Source organism: Penaeus monodon, chromosome 22 (genome assembly GCF_015228065.2).
Source record: "Penaeus monodon isolate SGIC_2016 chromosome 22, NSTDA_Pmon_1, whole genome shotgun sequence".
Lineage (NCBI taxonomy): Eukaryota > Metazoa > Arthropoda > Malacostraca > Decapoda > Penaeidae > Penaeus > Penaeus monodon.
This window is the reverse complement of record NC_051407.1, coordinates 10,659,853-10,662,264: the sequence shown is the minus strand read 5'-3', so window position 1 is coordinate 10,662,264 and position 2,412 is coordinate 10,659,853. Positions and strand designations below refer to the sequence as shown.

The 2,412-nt window shown below is 39.6% G+C and overlaps 1 protein-coding gene across 1 annotated transcript in view; it reads right to left on the bottom strand.

Annotated features, from left to right (window-relative positions):
* Window positions 1-2,412, bottom strand: part of LOC119586935 (putative neural-cadherin 2) — a gene marked incomplete at its 5' end in the record, with an annotated part of 72,205 nt that overhangs the window by 37,155 nt on the left and 32,638 nt on the right. The window contains 1 exon segment of the mRNA XM_037935667.1: window positions 1,790-1,956. Coding sequence (XP_037791595.1) covers window positions 1,790-1,956 — 167 coding nt within the window.

The window sequence follows — 2,412 nt, the reverse complement described above, 5'->3', positions numbered from 1 at the left end:
TTTGAGGGATTTTTGAATTAATTTTGACTGTACCATTTTTACCGGTGCATTTGATCTCATTCCATTTTCCTGTATATGATTGTGGTTTAATAAAGTTTCTTTTAGTTCAGTATCCCCTCCAACCTTTTTATACTCGCGACCCCTTTTTCACCCCCGCCCCCCCCCCCCAAAAAAAAAAACATCTGCAACCCCATGGCATCAGCTGTTCATTATTATTTTTTAACTACACACTTATAAGCTTAGAGAAAGAAAAAAATAAGCAATTTGTACACTTTATCTATTTATCTAACTTCATACTTTTAAGCTAAACAAAGAAAAAATATTCATTACTCAGTATATTCTTTATCACTTTTTCTAACTAAATCTTTATAATCTCAGAGAAAAAGAAAACGAAAAAAAATCATCATTTTATACAAACTTTACAACCTCATTGCAACACAATATTCCATAAAGACAAGGCTTAACACGACCACTGACAAGCGCCTAGCAAATTGCCTATAATATTTTTCCCAAGGGATTCGCGACCCCTTGCTAACCTTCCACGAACTCTTTTGGAAACCACCGATTCAATTTTACTTGTTTTATTACACTTATTGGAGTTGTTGATTACAGACTTGCCTTTATTTTAGATCTGATACTGTTTTTTTCGATTTACTCTTGTTCAGGTCAATTATTTTGGCGAATTCGATAAAATGAAGCAATGTAAAGATAAGCCTTCTATTTTTTTTTATGACTATTGTAAAGTCATACCCAGGCATGTTTATCTCCCAGGCCTAAACTTAACAAAGAAAAGAACCACAAATGTATAAAAAGTAAATTACTGAAATGTAGTGGAGAGTAATATCGCGGATACTGCAAAAATAAAAGGGGAAATAATACACATCGGTCCTAGTTTTGTTCGTATCGAGGACGCGATCCTATTATAAGGAATAATGAACTAATCTAATAAATAAACTACCTGACCTACAAATTAACTTATTTATTTCTTAAAACCCGGTTCCAAACCCATCTCCGGCCAATAACCTTATGTTGATACTAATTGTCAATAGGAAGCGCCATGGACTACACTAGTATATTTTCTCCCAATTTCTCCGCCTGTTAATTCAGTGAGAAAGAAATCATAAATACCAATGATGGATGAAAACATCGACAATTTTTAAAAGACTGATGAATTTACAGTATTTCACGGTCGTTTAAGAAAATGTTGTTGATTCGCGTGGCTAGTAATCATTCTTGGTCCCATGTGAGCACTTGAATGAATAAATGTGTAGTAAAAATCAGCACGGACATCGAAAATAAACGTTTTAGAAATGCTTAATGATGTTACAGCTGCAAAATAATATTCAACGAATTTCACTGTCCGCAAAAAAGAACTTCTGGCAAAGAACATTTTAGGTCTGGCTCCCCCTAGTCCCTAGATAGTGCGCCTAGTCTTGGCCAAAGGGTGACAATCCCGGACTAGGATCTGCTCTAGAGTTAGATAAATCCGAGGTTCCACCAGCCCTAAGTTAAGTATTACCACCCTTTTGGCCGGTACTTGGCACACTCTCTGGGGAACTTGGGGGGACTAGACCAACAGTGTTTTTGCTTAAATACTGCCCTTTTCCTCTTTTTTTCATGAGCAAATAGTAGTTATAATTTTCAGATCATCTAAAAAGTGTGTTGAAGATCATCGCGCAGTTGTAACATCATTAAACGCGTTCCGAAGCCTAGACTCACCAAGCCCAGGGAACTGTACCCGTAATGTAACTAAGAGAGAGTCTGGGCGTCCGGAGCATAACTAACTTACGTGGAATCCCTTGCATGGCCGCTCATGGTGAGTTCCCCTGTGCGGCTGTCGAGGGTGAAGAGCGGGTGTTTCTCATGCGTGCGCCACGACCATGTCTTGTCGGCCACGTCCCAGTCGTCGGGGTCGTCCACGTACACACGACCCAACGGGAGCGCTTCTGTCTCGCCCTTTTGGGAGTGGGGAGGAGATAGAAGAGAGAGGAGAGGAGGCAGAAGGGGAGAGTGGGCGGAGATAGGAAGGGAGGGAGGTGGAGATGAGGCAAGAAGAGGGCAAGGAGGAGGACGAGGTTTGGGATAGAGATGAAGAGGGGGGAGAAGGGAGAGGTGAGGAGAGGTAGAACAGGGAGAGCCTGACAATTAGCAGGAGAAATGGGTAATTGTCATGATATATAAGATGCTAAAAATGCAAAATGAAAAAAAAAATTGAAACCAGAAATATTCACAGTCGCTCTAAGCATAGAGGCCACACCATTTAAAAAAATACTCTAAGCCCGTTCAGTCATCCATCCTTCATTCAAAGACATCACCAAAAAAAAAAAAAACACCTTTCCACAGATAATCTCGCAGATTTATCTTTCTCTCTTAACACAACCTTTCCCAAAATCATCTCCCCATTTACCCTTT